The sequence below is a fragment of the Limulus polyphemus genome, unplaced genomic scaffold, assembly GCF_000517525.1.
Source record: "Limulus polyphemus unplaced genomic scaffold, Limulus_polyphemus-2.1.2 Scaffold2769, whole genome shotgun sequence".
NCBI classification, from domain to species: domain Eukaryota; kingdom Metazoa; phylum Arthropoda; class Merostomata; order Xiphosura; family Limulidae; genus Limulus; species Limulus polyphemus.
In genome coordinates, this window is record NW_013668379.1 from 45,545 (window position 1) to 60,270 (window position 14,726).

Below are 14,726 nucleotides of genomic sequence, written 5' to 3' on the forward strand. Positions count from 1 at the left end.
CAATAAGCAATCCTGAAAAATATTTGGGGGTGCTTAACTTTTTTCCAGGTGTATACTTCCTTACCAACAACTTTTATGCATCATTTGTTAGGTAACCCTAAGTCTTTGTGTACATAACTTGTTAAGAACATATATAAAAAAATTATCCTCAAACTTAGTTTTAGGCACAGTATCTTCTCTATTTTGTTATCACATTTATACTACAACACACACACAAGTAATAACCGTCCTTTGTCATAGTTATTACTCCATCGTTATCCAGTTTTTACCACTACAGTTCTACTTTAAACACATATAGCATAATGTCTATGATTTATACACTGACCGAACATGTTAATATTAAAATAAAGTGATTGAACAGGTTAATATCAAAGCAGAATGACTGAGTAGGTTAATAATGGAGCAGTATTAATATCAGAGTACAATGGATTTGTACCAGAACTGAGTGGATTAATATGTATACACCAGTTTCTATGTATTAACTGCTATAATCATCACATCACTACTTTAGTGAATTTTATAAACACTTGTGGTTTGATATATTTTAACGTTTTTAGATTATTTGCACACAATGAGTGAAACAACATCCTCAAGTTACTCTGTAGGTGTTGTATCATCTCTTGAGAATAACCTTTCAAATTACTTTGTAGGTGTTATATCTTCTCTCAAGAATAATCCTTCAAATTACTCTGTAGGTGTTATATCTTTTTTTCAAGAATAATACTTCAAATTAATCTGTAGGTGTTATATCTTCTCTGAAGAATAATACTCCAAATTAATCTGTAGGTGTTATATCTTTTTTTCAAGAATAATACTTCAAATTACTCTGTAGGTATTACATCTTCTTTCAAGAATAATACTTCAAATTACTCTGTAGGTGTTGTATCATCTCTGAAGAATAATACTTCAAATTACTCTGTAGGTGTTATATCTTCTCTCAAGAATCATACTTCAAATTACTCTGTAGGTGTTGTATCATCTCTTGAGAATAATCCTTCAAATTACTCTGTAGGTGTTATATCTTTTTTTCAAGAATAATACTTCAAATTACTCTGTAGGTATTACATCTTCTTTCAAGAATAATACTTCAAATTACTCTGTAGGTGTTGTATCATCTCTTGAGAATAATCCTTCAAATTACTCTGTAGGTGTTATATCTTCTCTGAAGAATAATACTCCAAATTACTCTGTAGGTGTTATATCTTCTCTGAAGAATAATACTTCAAATTACTCTGTAGGTGTTACATCTTCTTTCAAGAATAATACTTCAAATTACTCTGTAGGTGTTGTATCATCTCTTGAGAATAATCCTTCAAATTACTCTGTAAGTGTTATATCTTCTCTCAAGAATTATACTTCAAATTACTTTGTAAGTTAATCATAAATGGTAAGATACTGTTGGAAAGGAGGCTAAACAACAACAAAGGTTGAAGTTTCTGAACAAAATTGCTGGTGAAAATGAATCTTAATTGTTATCAAATAGAAATGTTACCCAAAACCTTCCTTAAAAGTAATACATTTATCTTAATGGCCAAAAAATCTATAAAATATTTTTTTTTATTGAAAACTGTATTTACCAAAATACATTCAGCAACTTAAAAAATATTTGTTTAAAGAAGAAAACAATGCACAGTTTAGGCTTCCATGGTAGTTAGGTACTTTCAACTTTAAAACTAATAATAAAATGCCACAAAGATGTTATTTTTCATAGGCCCTTGTGAACAAAATAGTTAATGCAACTGTAAGCTGATTCTACTCAAAAAGATCAGGTGCTTTAATTCCTTTATTTTACTAATTTTGATGTTACAGTAACATTACATTTATTACAACCTTTAGATGCATGTTATATGAACAGAGAAATTTTTTTCTATTATATTTATATTTTTGAAATAAAGTATTACTTGTAGGGCTGGCTACCACACACACATCTTAATTAACAAGATATATCACAAATGTATACCAATATATCTTCTGTAATTTACCCACATATTTACATGTTTTGTCATGAACCTATAACTTGTCTATACAAGGGGGCAATTATTTTCAACATGTAATCAAATAGAAGACAAAGAAATTTTATGAAAATATAACTAAATGTTTTAATGTACTTCTCTCAACCATATTATTTCGAAGCAAAGAACTTGTTACTATACTTTTTTTACTACTAGTAGTTATCCAACTTTAGGTTTTAACCATAACAGTGTGTATTGTGTGGATAAACTCTCTAAAATATATAAATATTCTTCTTATAAAATTTCTGTTATCAAATGATTAATCTTCATATTTTTGTATATTATTTGATTTGGACTAAAGTATAAAATAACTCAATACTATCACAACATATTCATTTTATAATAACTAAATCTAGAGCATCAATAGTTGTATTTCTTGTGGTCCCTGATTTGATACGAACTGGCAACATTAAACTCAGTTCAATATTCCACAACTACGAAGGCTCAATATGAAACTCGGTTCCATATTTCACATATACATCCCGAGGTTCAACAATAAATGTAACTTAGTATTTCACATATACATCCTAAGTCTCAACGTTAAACTGAGTTCAATTTTCCACACATATATTCCAAGGTTTAACATTAAGCTTATTTCAATACTTCAAACATACATACAAACACTCCATCTTTCCTTAAAATATGTACGTGTTCCATAAATTATTTTTTTGTCAAAATTGGCAAGGATACAGCTTTGGTATATTTAAAAAATTGCATGGAAAAAAATTTATTTTCACGTTATTCTACTAGCGAGATGCACTTGATGTATGCTTTTCAAAATGGAACTCTTTGTCATAAAAACTTTTTAAGCCTTGCTTTGTCGTGAATATTCCCACTACTTTAAATATTAGTTTACCTTTGAAGAAAAGACAAACAAAAAAATGGTTTCAAAAATAGGAGATATCATCAAAATTCCTAATTCTAAAACATCATTTTTCCAAATGTAATTCACTATTAAGTTTGATTATATTCTGGATAAGAGAAGAAGAAGAAAAGCTCTGGAAGCGATGTAACACTTTTCATTGAAGTCCTAACAGTTCAATCTAGATTTGTTGAAGAGATAAACACAATTGGAGTTTTCACATTACATTTTCCTTAAAATACGGACTATTTTACGCGTTTCAAAAATTAATTTTTTTGTCAAAATTACCAGGACTATAGCCTTGATATTTTTCAAAAGTCGCATCAAAATGTTTTTCTTACGTTCATTGAATAGAAAGATGCCCTTGATGTACGCTTTTCAAAATGGAACTTTTTTTTTTTTTCCATAAAACTCCAATATTTATGCCCTGCTTTGTCATGAATATTTTGGCTATTTTCAAAATCGGTTTACTTGTGAAGAAAAGACACAAAAGAAGGATTTGAAAATTAGGAGTTTTCAATAAAAATTCCTTATTCTAGAAAGTCATTACACTATATTTCTAAATGTATTCTACATTTAAGAGAATTTTTATCCTGGATAAGAGAAAAGTATTTGTTTTAGCTCTGCAAGCGTTATAACACTTTAGTTAAAGTCCAAATAGTCCAGTCTTGAATTTTCCTGAGATATATACACAACTGGAGATTTCACGTTACATTTTGCCGTAAAATATGGACTTTTTTTACTTGTTTCAAAAAACAATTATCGTTAAAATTACCAGGACTATAGCCTTGGTATTTTTCAAAAATTGCATCAAAAAGTTTTTCTCGCATTCATTGACTAGAAAGATGCACTTGATGTACACTCTTCAGAATGGAACTCTTTTCATAAAAACTCCAATATTTAAGCCTTGCTTTGTCATGAATATTCCTGGTACTTTCAATATTAATTTACTTGTGAAGAAAAGACAAACAATAGAAGATTTCAATCAAAATTTCTAATTCTAGAAAAATAGTCCACATTTAAGTTTGCTTTTATTCTGGGTAACAAAACATTGATTTTTTAGCTGTGGAAATGATACAACACTTCTAAATTAAGTCCTAATGGTTCAGTCTTGAATCTTTCTAAGAAATAAACACAACTGGAGATTTTACATTAAATTTTGCCTCAAAATATACACTTTAAATTGTCACAAAAAAGTGATTTTATTGTAAAAATTGACCTTAGTATTTTTCTAAAATTTAGTGAAAATGTTTTTTCCGTGTTATTTGACTAAAAACATGCATTTGATGTATGCTTTTCATAAAAATTCCCAATATTTAAGCCTTGATTTGTCATGAATATTCTGGCTAGCTTTAATTTTGCTTCTGAAATATAGACAAAAATAAAAGGGCTTCCAAAATAGGAATAAAACCAAAATTACTAAATCTATAAGATCATTACGTTTCTTTCTAAATTTAGTCTACCTTTCAGTTTGTTTATTTTCTGGATAAGATTTATTATTATTTTATTTTTTTTGCATTGAAAGCAATATAATATCACTCATTAAAGCCCTAATGTTTCAATCTTGATTTTATATAAGTAATAAACACAATCAGAGATTTCATACATAACTTTGGATTAAAATGAGTAGGCCTGTTGGATGCTTAGGATGAAGAAGCTCTTCTCAACATGATACCTTCTCACCCATGATGACCTTTAATTCAGGCAATGGTGTAGGTTTTGAGAGCAGTAATAGTATACTGAATCTATGGAACCACCAATGGAGCACAGGTGATGGCAGACAGGAAGAATACTATGTTTTGCTCCTGCAGTACAAGATTCTTGGGATGAAGGTGATACACACATTGTGAAATGACATCCTCCAGAGGTAGTAGCACCTATCAAAAATGACCAGTGGCTCATACAACCTGTCAAATTAGTTAGCACTCAGGAAGAATCTAAAAAAGCACCAAGCAATCCCCAAGGACAACATTAGAACAATGCAATGTGAACACCAAAACATAAAGAAATAAATAAGAAAGGATATATAGATAATCCCCATCCTGGCAGGAGCTGAGATACCTAGTTATAATGGTAATCCTGTTTATGATATCTTTAATACCACACAAAGGTGTGCTTGCCACCTGATGGCACCCTCTGTCCACTTTCACAGGGTATAGAGGATGAAATTTTGCATAGGATAAACATATAATCAAATAATATCGTAATCTCAGACTCCACTAGAATTGTGAACATAGTTGTTGGGTGATATAGAAATACATGGGTTACTTAGAACAAATGCAGATGTTAAAGAACATGGCAGAACCTTGATTAGATGAAACAATATAAGAAGATACTGTATTTCATTGTAACGGGTGTTGGGCAGAATATAAAAAAATGCATGATACAGATACATTGTCCCTCAAGAATAACCACAGGTGGCAAACAGAATCCTAAAACTAGAGATACAGTGATGTGATGAAGGTAACATAACAAAAAAAGTATTCGATATATCATCATGCCTGCCTGTAAGATATCCATTAAAGGGTAGAGAGACTGGGAGTCCTGAGATATTGACAAATGGCAATGTGATGAGATATAATAAGAAATTCGGTAGAAGAATCAGGATCAGTCAGAATATGCAATACAACAATACAAAAAAGAAGTGTGAGAAGCATCAATAATAAAAATGTCTGATCACCTCTTCCAAGAATCAAGTAACAAAATACATCCTCAGGTAAAAGATGGTAGACTGAACAAGTTGTGAAGGTTTCAAAATGAGAAGTCAGGCAACTTAAGACCAGACCTAAATCTCAGTGAGGATAATGTATATGTACTTATGGGAGATGTACTCAAAATGGAATTTTTAAAAGTGAGGCCAACAGTGGTAACTGAAAATGGCTGAAAGTATAACATCTGCAGCCTGCAATAGAAGCAGACAAGTCCCAGTCATGAAAAAGGAGCATGAAAAAAATTAGGCAAGCTGTTGAGGATTTGGAGAAAGACAAACCAAATTCCACATGCACTAACTCCTAAAGATATACCAACCTTGTTGGTATACTGCTAGGGAGAAATGACTGTAACAATGTGACAAAAATTGAGCTACCCAAGAAAAGAATCCAAGTTAGTTAACAAAGGATCACATATCTTGCCAGCTGTAGATGAGAAATGTTTTTGTGGAATGCATATCAAAAGAGTAATGGAGTAGGATCCTTTGAGATAGATGAGAGCAGTAGAAACCATTGTGGAGCAGATCAGTGTGGGACAATAAGAAGAACTAGACAATGGGACTAACCAGTCTTAGCCAAGACCCGAGATAATGAAACAGAGTGTAAGCAAAGAGAAACAATTTCTCTAAAGAGAAGTTGTACCCAGAATTGGAAACAAAGCATCTGAAGGTTATGCACTATCATAATGAATGCATCAACTAAGTTATAAAAATTCCAACAGTGGGGAAAGAAGTGGATCTGAAAGAAAATTGTAGCAAAGGTAACATCATGAATGTCAACAAGAAAATCATGTGCAATAAGTCATGTTGAAGATGGAAGAGTGGAAAATTATGGGTAAGAGATGCATGCCCTGTAATGCATAAATAACATCTGGAAATTTTGAGTCACGTTTTGTTGACAATATGAATTCAAATTCAACAAAGAATTTCAGACGTAACTCAATAATAAGTATTATCATGAATTCCTTGCTGTAATTGGCAAAGACTGTATCCTCAGGTATGAAACCTCTTTCTATGTCACCTTGACGGTTGGGGAATAAATGTTGCCTGGTTGTCAAGGTCACTGCCATGTGTGCATGACATCACAGCAGACAGAAAACAATTTGTGCAGCATAGTGAAAACATGCCAATTCATTTAGGCCAGTGCTTTTCAAACTTTTTTAATAGCAACACACTATGTACGCATCAAAAATAATTCAACACTGCAGAGACGAGTATAAACTGGTGCATCAGGGCTCCCAACTTTATCTGTCACTACACAAGGCTGTGTTGGTGAACCTTTTTTTGTTTTGTGTGCCCCAAAAGAAAACATTTGATAATTGTTTGCGTGTCACATCGGCGAGCAAATTTAAAAATATTTCATATTACTGCATTTTATAACAGCTACAAATAAAAATAAAAACTTAATAAAACAATCTGTGCAATTTCCAAAAACAAGGTGACACCCCTCAGGGTACAAAGTGGCACCCCAAGGTGTCGCAACACCCACTTTGGAAAGCACTGACTTAGCCCTAGGTTACAAACACATTGGAAACCTTGCTAGTACTCTAGGCAAATTTTATGCTAAAGTCAGGTAGGTGTGTACTTTATAAGTTTATTGGTATGATCACATGATGATAAGTTGTTATATTTTGAAAATCAAACAATTTCTATTTTATTGTCTTATTACATACTAAATGATTATTAAAATGAGATCAAAATCTTGAGTGAAGTGTTGAACTTTAGGATGTATATATATTTATACTATGTGAAAATGCCAATTAATCATATTTTAGTTAAACCAAAAACAAATGGGGGGAGGTATAATAAAATGATTATTGACTGGTAGTTTCGGGCAACAAAGTGATCTGTTGTCCTACTTACCAGTTAATTATTGTTTAATGTAACACATAGTACCTAAACACATAGCATTTGTTAGCTTGTGTGCGTGGAAATAAGTCACAAAGAAAGCATTAAAATAGCTTTATTTTATAAAAGCGGGATGAATAATAGACTACATAGGTTTTGAATTCTTCGGAAGATAAAAAAAACATTCTAACCCGCACAATGAATATGAGTTTAGAATATTTCACTACACTGATTTTTTTTTAACATTCCAAATAATTACTACTATTTAGTCTATATATTCTAATTCTTGCAATATTAAAAACTAATTTTTAGTAGGCAAGTTACTTATAATGCATACACAGTTCAGCTTCTTAATACCTCACTGAAAATTAAATAAATTTATGTATGTATACAGCTATTTCTTCATGGCAACTATCTTTCTTTAAATTGAAAGGAACCGTGAAATCATCTGTAATTTACCATTCTTGAAAAAAGTAACAAGTTAAATAAAATAGTTCAGTTCACCCTCAAAATACAGGTTATATGTCTGATAACCAAATTAAAAAAAAATCCTGAACTGTGTTAATTATTTCAGAATAATTACTATATATGTTTTTTTACTTTAAAGGAATTTGCTACTATTCACTAAAACTTATCTTAGTTTAAATAACTGACAAAAATAATATTAAAACTCATAAATATGAAAACTTTATTTTATTCAGAAATTCTACTAAAGTAAATTATGTCATGAGAACTTGATTAGCAATGACTACTGTCTTTAAATAAAACATTTCAACAGGATATTTACTAAGTACAAAAAAATCAAGTTATGATTACACCTAAAACATAAGAACAAAAATCTTTCAAACACATCTGTATTAATAATAGGTGCATATTAACAGTGTATGTAAGAGAAAACTTGCTTCACTAATGTTCCCATACAGAAATGTCTCAAACAGTATCCTGATGGAAATGTACACTGGTAAAAGAAGAACACTCTAGACAGCTATACATTCTTATTTCAAAATAATTTGAAAGGCTTTTATTTTGCTTCAGTTTTTGAATTTCTTTCTATTGCATATTTTTTGAGCCAATCAGCTACCAATCGTTGTCATGTTTAGTAGCCTAAATGGTCACTTTATGCTAATCATTAATTAGTTACTAATATTTTCTTTTTAATTACCACATAATAAGTACTTACCATCACAACGATTCTACTACCCTTGTATCACTCGTAAGTATTGCCTGTGTTCTTGAAATCTTTTATATCCATTGTTCTTGCTGTTCCTTTTTTATCCTTGTACTGATATTTGTAATTAAAGGAGTTTCTTTCACTAATAATCAACCATTCATTCAAACAAATATCCAACTTACCTCAGAAATAATGTTTCTATTAAACTATCTTCAAAACTATTACTGTTATTTAGTTTTTAGCTAATGTGGTTGAATGAAAATTATCTTTCATCAGGGTTAAGTTATTCAGAAGTACCATCTATCTATAGCATCACTTGAAGCGCAAGGTTTGTTAAGCACTGACCTTATATTCAGGTACAGATTTATCTGCAATTTGAATTTTCAAGTCTCTTTGATGAAGTTATATATTTTCAACTTTATTCTGAACTACATTTTTTTGTGTCAACTGAGTTGGATTACATGTATTAGTGAGTACTCCCTCTTTTCTCTACAAATATCTTTAGTGTGAAAACCCAAGTTTGGATTACGTGTATTAGTATGTACTCTTTGCTCTGTGATTTTCTTTAGTGTGAAAACTCAACTCTGGATTACATGTGAGTGCTCTATCTTTGCTCTGTGAATTTCTGTGGTGTGAAAACTCAAGTTTGGATTACATGGGAGTACCCTTTTTGCTCTGTGAATTTCTTTAGGTTGAAAACCCAAGTTTGTATTGCATGTATTAGTGTGTACTCTGTCTTTGCTCTGTGACTTTCTTTAGTGTGAAAACTCAAGTTTGGATTATACATATTAGTGAGTACTCTTTCTTTCCCCTGTGACTTTCTTTAGTGTGAAAACTCAAGTTTGGATTACACATTTTTGTGAGTACTTTTTCTTTCCTCTGTGACTTTCTATAGTGTGAAAACTCAAGTTTGGATTACACATATTAGTGAATACTCTTTCTTTCCTCTGTGACTTTCTTTAGTGTGAAAACTCAAGTTTGGATTACACATTTTTGTGAGTACTCTTTCTTTCCTCTGTGACTTTCTTTAGTGTGAAAACTCAAGTTGGGATAACACATATTAGTGAGTACTTTTTCTTTGCTCTGTGTAAAGTTTGCTTAATTGCCTGATTATAATGCAGTAATAATTTTTAACCCTTAAATATTCTGTTAATTTTGATAAACCATATTTCAAGTTGCAGTACTTTTAATTATACTTATCTAATTAGTTCATTTAGTATTATTTTATACGGTACACAAACTCCTCAAATTTTGATAAAACAAATTAATTTTTCATTTATTCACTTGCATACAAATCTTGTTCTTTCAAGTCTCATACTATGATGACATAACTACAAGTTATTTTTTATTCAACACACATACTGATTACACTCAAAATCTTGAAAGAAAATGTCTGTGCTTTATTTACAACTTTGTATAACAAGAACTGTTTTAATTTTGATATATCCACATGTAACTATATTTCATATAAAGACTATCATATTCACAACTGATTTACTTAGCTTCATGTAAGTCAACATTCATGCACTTGTTATAAACATTTTAAATCCACATGCATATGATTTCTTCATCAGGCACACAATAACAAGGAAGATAAAACATAATTTAAAAGTCTTCTGAATTAAGTTCAGGAGATAACAAACGAGCCTATGTATGGTAGGGATATCATTCTCGTTCAATCAACAGATAGAAAACAAAACCTTTCTTTTTTCATTTCTTGCCTTTCTCAAGATTTATAGTTTGATGTGAGCCAGGTAAGTCCTTCATATAAACCATCACCAGTTGTTGCACAGGAAGGCTGAACATACCAGTTCCGATCACGAATACGAGTAAGTCCAAGTTTTTCTTGTATTTCATGGGGTTTCATTGCTGAAAAAAAGAAATGTACTTGAAACTAGATGAAAAACATATTGCATACTTCCTCTTATCAAAAATAGACTCATCTGTGGTAATCTTACAAATTGTTTCAAACATTGTGATCAGTCATCACTTTGTATAAAACTTTAGTCATTTTTGGAAAAGTTTATAAAAAATCACTAGGTGAAGAACCTATCTGTAATTGATAGTAAAGGTAACCACAAACTGTAGACTTTAATTTAGCTGAGATTTTCTTCAGTATCTTAAGAAAATCAACTCATGAATCACTTGTGACTACAGGCTATTATCTCCACAGAAAAAGAGAGGAGTCCAGAATAATGTAGGCACAATCTACAAGTAACACCTTCCACCTTAGATATAGGACAAACTTTTGCAAACCACAAAAATAGATACAGAAGCAGAACTCAAGGTACATCCTAAAACAGCTGCAGAGTACTCTACATCTATCCTTTACACTGCCCATGGGCATAGCCAAGATTAGCTCATAATAAAACAATAGGTAATCTCCAGGATAAGTGAAGTGTCAAGAACGTATGATACTGATACCATCAAATTAGATTTCCTCAATCAGTCCATTGTCCTTCTTTTGAACTGAATCATTAACTCTAAAATTACCAATAGGTCCACAGTGTCTTTAACACATTGTTCTGAACTATAAATGTATCAAATTGCTTGTGGGTCCATGACTGTTGGTTATAAAGGCCCTAATAACATGAGTCACACAACAATATGTAAACATGAATACCATCAATGTTACAATTAATCTTGAGATTTCTCTGTGCATTTTACAAATAAAATGGACGTCTTATTCCAATTTTTTGTCAGTTTTTTACAGTGAGTGGTGTAGCAGGCAAAAATATAGAATTATTAAATATGATACAATATACAGATCCAACCAGTAGAGTATCGTATAAAAACAAAATGATAAACTAAGGGTTAAAATAACTATCATTATTACTACCTCTAGTTATTTAAAAAATAAAAGTTAATTTCAAGACTTAATGTAGCATCAAAGACTCAAGAGAAAGTTAAGGCAGAATTTTAATCAGATTCATTTTTTGTAATATGAATTATAATTTTAGTTTCCAAAACAATTTTTTTATAAACAATGTTGTAATACTCACCTCTGGTGGGAGAAAAATAAAGGGTAAGAAATTTAAGAAAACTCTGGAAAAAATGGATAAAACCTAATTAGCATAGACAAGTACAATAGATATATTAAATGCCTGAGAACATGATTTTTTTAGCTTAAAAAATTTCCTTTACATAAATTTTGCTGTAAACAAAGTAATGAAGAAGACTTACCTTCAGGTAAATCTTGTTTATTAGCAAACACGAGAATAATAGAATCTCTCATTTCTCTATCATTGATTATTTTATGTAGCTCTTGACGAGCTTCATCTATTCTATCTCGATCTGCACAGTCTACTACAAAAATAAGACCCTGAGTTCCAGTATAGTAATGCCTCCATAATGGGCGGATTTTGTCTTGGCCACCAACATCCTACATAACACAGAGTGCATAAAAAACATCACTAAACATCTGTGGAAAATCTTTATTTTATAATTTCAGCTTAAACAAATCTATTAATTCAATTAAAAAACTTATATTACATCATTGTTAAAAATAAACTATGTATATTTCAACATGTATAAACATTTAAATAACTTTGGATGAAATTATTGGAATCAGAAACCGATTTTAAATCCAAGTAATGTTTATGAAACAGCTATAAATTAGTTACACACAAAAGAAAAAACTAGAGGTCTAGCAATTTTCTTTACTCATAAACAAAATGATCATAAAAACTATCCCAAATTTAAGCAAGCCAAAACCTACATTAACAATAGCACATTTTTCAAGTCTTCTATTTAACAATATCATACAATGAACACTAACTAGATGCTTCAACAATGGCATACACTACAAGTCTTCTTAGTTAAATTAACAATATCACATCTTGCAAGTCTTTCTAGTTACTTAAAATAATATAACACCTTGCAAGTCTTCTTAGTTACATTAACAATATCACACCTTGCAAGTCTTCTTACTTACTTAAACAATACCACATCTTGCAAGTCTTCCTAGTTACTTAAACAATATCACATCTTGCAAGTCTTCCTAGTTACTTAAACAATATCACATCTTGCAAGTCTTCCTAGTTACTTAAACAATACCACATCTTGCAAGTCTTCCTAGTTACTTAAACGATACCACATCTTGCAAGTCTTCCTAGTTACAATAACAATATCACATCAGGTCCTCCTAGTTACATTAACAATATCACATCTTCCAAGCCTTCAGTTACTTTAATAATATCATGTACTGTAAGCAATCCCAGTTTTTTTGTATTAATGAACAGCTGGTTATATAATCTATGTAATACATATGCTAATCTACAAATGCATTTATAAGGTTTGCTTTGTACAATTAAGAAAAATAAGTAAATGTAAACTCACCCATACATTGAACTTCACATTTTTGTATTTTACAGTTTCTACATTGAATCCCACTGTAGGTATAGTTGTAACAGATTGGCCTAGTTTTAATTTGTATAAAACTGCTGTTTCTTGATTAAGAGAACAAATCACCAAAAAGACAGAAAGATACAGATATATGAAACAAGTGATACTTCACTGGGAGCTGTCATTATGTTGAAGTCTTATTTACAATAATAAATTAAACAAGTTGGGTTAAAAGACTTTTAAGACTTGGCTAGTTAAATATCACTTTTAGTTTCTTCATATATTCAAGTCTGAAATTGAAAGAGAAAACTAAAAATAAATGGTAATTCTTTTACTGAAATATGTCATACCTATATATGCCATACATATAGAAAACTTCTTTGAAATAATCAAATTACTATATTTGTTCTTTCTTTAAATTTTGAGCAGAATATATCAGTAAAATATCTTCTCAAATAGAAAAATGAAAATATGCTAAATATCAAAAAACACTAAAATTACAACTTTGAAATATGCAAATTTAAAAAGTCTAAACATTTAACATTGTTTGCTTGTATATTTTGAATATTTCTACAAAGCTACAAAATGATTATCTGAGACACTGATCAGACGTGGAAAATTTTTAAAGATAAATTTCTAAATATTCAAGGTAAACGTATTCCTTATAGAAAGAAAAGGGTAGCAGTAAGTACAAAACCAGGTTGGCTCACAAAGAGTACAAGAGATAAAATTAAAGAAAAGCATCATAAATTTAAAAAACATAAATGGACTAGTATGACAGGATACTTGGAAGATTATAGAAGATCAAGAAAGTTGGTGAAATAGGAAATTATGACATCAAAACAGATGTATGAGAAAAGGTTGGCTGAAAATATAAAAATTAACAGTATGGATTTCTTTAAATACATTAAAGGTAAACAAAATGTTAGGATGGGGTAGGACCCTTGAGGGATGATAAAGGAAGGCTAGTATCTGATGATTATGAGATGGCTGGGTTATTAAACTTTGCTTTTTATTTGGTTTTTACTAACGAAGATTTAAGCGGTATTCCACATCTTGAACAGCTGATAAATTGAAACGAGATCACACAAGATTACAGCATTAAATCTGTACTGCTTAAGAAAAAATTAGAAAAACAATAAGGCTCCTGGGCCAGACAATATTTCCTCAAGGGTTTTGAACGAAGTTAAAGATTGGATATGTGAGCCACTTACTACTATGTTTTGTCAGTCCTTGAATAGTGGGCAAGTACCAGAGAATTGGAAGTTAGCTAATGTAACTCCTCTTTTCAAGGGAGGTGATAGCTGTGGGGGATAAGTTAGCAAATTGGATAGAAGAGTGGTTGGATGAAAGAAATCAGAGGGTTGTTACAAATGGAGTTCAGTTAAACTGGATTAATGTCACAAGTAGGATACATCAGGGCTCAGTCTTAGGACCTTTGTTCTTTTTGATTTACATCAATGACATAGATGAAGGAATAGTAAATAAATTACTTAAATTTGCAGATGATACTGATTTACAAAAGGATTTAGATCATTTAGTGAGTTGGGCAAATAAATGGGAGATGGGTTATCATAATTTGAATTACAAGAATAATATGAATGGGAATAACCTTAACAGTGTTATGAAGGAACGGGAACTTTGTGTAATAGTATCAGTCTCTAATGCCATCTAAGCAGTGTGCTACTGCTAGTGGTAGGATAAATAGGATTTTAGATTGTATCTACAGAAATATTGAATAAAAGTCTAAAGAGATTATAATTTCATTGTACAGGTCACTGA

General features: G+C 30.7%; 1 protein-coding gene across 9 annotated transcripts in view; it reads right to left on the reverse strand.

The window, feature by feature from the left end:
• Positions 1-7,425: 7,425 nt before the first annotated feature.
• Positions 7,426-14,726, reverse strand: part of LOC106467862 (ADP-ribosylation factor 6) — a 26,241-nt gene continuing 18,940 nt past the window's right edge. For 7 of the 9 annotated variants that reach the window (XM_013928241.2, XM_022396069.1, XM_022396068.1 and 4 more), the window contains 3 exons: positions 12,939-13,042; positions 11,784-11,982; positions 9,980-10,469 (listed from right to left, as the gene is read on the reverse strand). In XM_013928241.2, the coding sequence (XP_013783695.1) occupies positions 10,327-10,469; positions 11,784-11,982; positions 12,939-13,042 (446 nt within the window). In that variant the 3' untranslated portion in view covers positions 9,980-10,326. Of the gene's footprint in view, positions 8,712-9,979; positions 10,470-11,783; positions 11,983-12,938; positions 13,043-14,726 lie in introns of those variants that run through there. The other 2 variants (XM_022396070.1, XM_022396072.1) reach the window with 2 other exon arrangements.